Here is a 3,580-nt window from a genome sequence, read left to right on the forward strand (position 1 = left end):
CGACTTTTTCGTCGCGTGGCTTAACGGCGACTCTCGTGTTGTGAAAGTCGCGGGTCGCCGTTATGCTAGTACGACGAAAAAGTCGCCGATCGGCGCCTTTTTCGTCGTGCTGGCTTAACGGCGACCCTCGCGTTGTATCTAGAAACCCGCCGATCTAAATGGACGCTTTCAGCCACCATAGCAATCTCCTCATCATAATTTTGTAGGGGGTTGACCATTAATTAGATTTTTTGCTTCGCGAATTTGAAGTTGACTTGGGTGAAAATCTCACTTTCGACACAATGATTGCTCTGCAGAAGGACACTTTACACCCCCTATCCCTCCGCTGTAATATCTTCAGTATTACCCAAAACTGCTATGAAATTGCAAATTTGATCCCTTTTCTCCAATTCTAGACCAAAAAGTCAACCCAAAAATGCAGAAAAAGGGGAGAAAAAAATTAAGGGAAAAATTGTCTATTTTATAACTCGCACTACCCATCATGAAATAAGGGGAAATAATTACTAGTCTTAGTCCTATATATCCCACAATCCTTTGACTCATGGCGGATTTGTTGTTGTGACGGAAAGTAATGTTTGTTGGAGTGTTGTGAATAACTCTCTATTATAGTTAAGAACATAATCTATTAATATTGCTGACCACGCTATACGCATACCGCCTTCTTTAATTTCTTGTAATTATTGTGCCAAAAAGGGTAAGCATATAAAAATAATATAGATTTTTAAATTAAGTGACACTATTTTGTGTTTTATTTCTCATGATTTCAGTTCTTCATGCAATGATGAATCATGATTGATATATTGTAGGCCTATATGTCCATCATGGTTTCAAAATTATAGAATTATGCGGTATAATGTTTCACTTTTATTTCAATTTCGATTAGTTAAGCTATGTGTAGTACCATTAGGGAACAGATTAATCGTATATTAAGGGAGTTATGTAACTTTTTTTTTGTAATCAATTGATTACTCTTGAAAACCAGAGAGAGGATCGAGAATGAGATAATTTCAAGCAACGATTATGAAGAAGCTTCAATTCCTACTCCCTTCAATCTTCCTCCCACATTTACCAGGATTATAGTTTTCTGAAGTGTGGAAACATTGAATTTGCTAGCATGTTTGTTTAATCCCATTTCCTTTATAATTTCTTCTAGATGCCGTCAATCAAGCTACAGAGTTCAGATGGAGAAATTTTTGAAGTTGATGTGGAGATTGCAAAGCAGTCAGTCACCATCAAAACTATGTTAGAAGGTAAGTTAAACAATCATAGCATCATTAAAACTATGTTCCTTTTAATTTAAAATTATGTTCAGATAACATCATATAATATCACCATTCAATCCAAACTACCGGTATGTTATTTTATATGGTAACCATCAAAACTATGTTAGATTGTAAGATTGACAGTTCATCCAGTCACATAACCATGGAAACATTTGTTTTTGTTCAATTCACCGGTATCTCAAAAAGATGGGGGTCTTCATAATTTTTATGAATAGATAATATAGCATACATATGTATGCACAAGTATAGCATATTTACTCTGGTATCTATTTTGTTATAAATATCTTGTAACCATATTAAATGGGTGGAATTTTGTTTGTATGCAGATCGTAGAATTGTTGTAGGATGAATGGATAACTTCAATTAATTTCTTATATATATTTATAGATCTTGGAATGGACGAAGATGAAGAAGAACCTGTCCCTTTACCAAATGTTAATGCTGCCATATTAAAAAAAGTTATACAGTGGTGTACATACCATAAAGATGATCCTCCACCACCTGAAGACGATGAAAATAAAGAAAAACGAACAGATGACATTTGTTCTTGGGATGCAGAATTTCTTAAAGTTGATCAAGGAACACTTTTTGAACTTATATTAGTAAGCCTTGAATTATAAAAGATATTTGAAAGGAATATTATTTGTCCAAATGTAGACGGATATACGGGCGAATTTCTGCTCACTAATAATTCCCTTGAAGACCAAAAGTTGTTGTGTGAGATTGTGAGAAGATATCTGACAATTCATAAAAAGAATTGACTGCCACTAGATAAGTGAACACGAAAGAAAAACAGAAAAAGTCCGTGCATTACCATGTTTTTATAAGGTATAGAATGAATATAAACAAGGGAATGTACGGACTATTTCTATTTTTCTTGTGTTCTCTTGTCTAATGACATTCAATTACTTTATTGAATTGTCAGGTATCCTCTTACAGTCCCATATAACAACTTTTGGTCTTCGAAAGAATTATTAGTGAGCAGAAATACGGCCGTGTATCTGTTATCACTCGTCACATCAGTCAGTTATATAGAGAGATGACTCATGTTTTCCTTTGGCGTTTGTCACTTCTGATTCAGGAAACCTGTATTACTCAGCTATCGTAGCAATGATCTCTGTGTTAAAATTATATTTGGAATGTGTTTAACCAGCTCCATCACATATGTGATAATGACTGGCACCAATACTGTCCTTTAATGTATGACAAAAGATTCAAAAGTTTATGCTTAATTTCAGACATACACATACCTATAATAATATTGTTATTTTCAGGCTGCTAATTATCTGGATATTAAAGGTTTATTAGATGTTACATGTAAAACAGTAGCTAATATGATCAAAGGAAAATCACCAGAAGAGATTCGTAAAACGTTTAATATTAAAAACGATTTTACTCCAGCTGAAGAAGAACAGGTACATGTAGTTTGATAAACCTTTTCTTAATTTGGATTATTACCGATTTTTCTTGTCCTTTTCAAGCAAGTTTATTCAGGCACTTTTCGGAGTTCAAATCAGGAATGAATATTCATGACTGAAACAGAAAAAATACAAAATACAAAATTGCTCATTATTTGTAAAATATGAGATCATTTAGGAGCAAGTTGGGATGATATGTTTTGTGTAATAATTTTAACATGTTGATATAATCTTTATTTCTAGGTTCGAAAAGAAAATGAATGGTGTGAAGAGAAGTGATTGGTAGCAATAAATATACCCTCAATTGTTCGATAGATTAAAACAAACTCTTATTATAGAAGTGATATCCAACCCTCGAAAAAAGGACAGATTATAGTTCTGTGAAAAGTTAAACTTCTAGATATATTCGAATTATAAATTTACTTGTTTTTAGTTTTGCTTGTATGCTAGCTAGAAAGAAGGTAACTCATTAATGTCCCTTGCCATCATTTAATTTCGGAAAAAATGTTTGGCTATGTCTTTATGGCTAAACGGTTTCATCTGTTTTATATTGTTCATTGCCGTATCTTAGAAAGAATTATTGAAGTCTCAAACCAATTGCCTGGTATACAGGATTTCATTTTAATTTTATTTTGTATGGTTGGTGTGAAAAAGAATTAAACTGTTTTAAATTGTGTTTGTAGTTAAGTTATAACATACTTAACTTATATTTGTTTACATACTTAACTTATATTTGTGGTTGGGTGGAATATCTTCAGCTAACAATAACACAGTAATTTTACTAAATACCAATCAGATTTTTGGTATAGAAAATACTGTTAGTTGAATAGTGAAAACACTCCTCCAGAAGATTTTTTGGGGTGAGTAGGTATACTAGTT

General features: G+C 32.8%; 1 protein-coding gene across 1 annotated transcript; it reads left to right on the plus strand.

The window, feature by feature from the left end:
* Positions 1 to 516: 516 nt before the first annotated feature.
* Positions 517 to 3,375, plus strand: LOC130010351 (S-phase kinase-associated protein 1). The gene is made up of 5 exons (XM_050552576.1): positions 517 to 694; positions 1,154 to 1,250; positions 1,671 to 1,885; positions 2,558 to 2,698; positions 2,945 to 3,375. Exons 2-5 carry the CDS (start codon positions 1,154 to 1,156, stop codon positions 2,978 to 2,980), a joined length of 489 nt encoding a protein of 162 aa, XP_050408533.1. The 5' UTR covers positions 517 to 694; the 3' UTR covers positions 2,981 to 3,375.
* The last annotated feature ends 205 nt before the right edge of the window (positions 3,376 to 3,580 follow it).

This window comes from Patella vulgata, chromosome 6, assembly GCF_932274485.2.
Source record: "Patella vulgata chromosome 6, xgPatVulg1.2, whole genome shotgun sequence".
Taxonomy (NCBI): Eukaryota; Metazoa; Mollusca; class Gastropoda; family Patellidae; genus Patella; species Patella vulgata.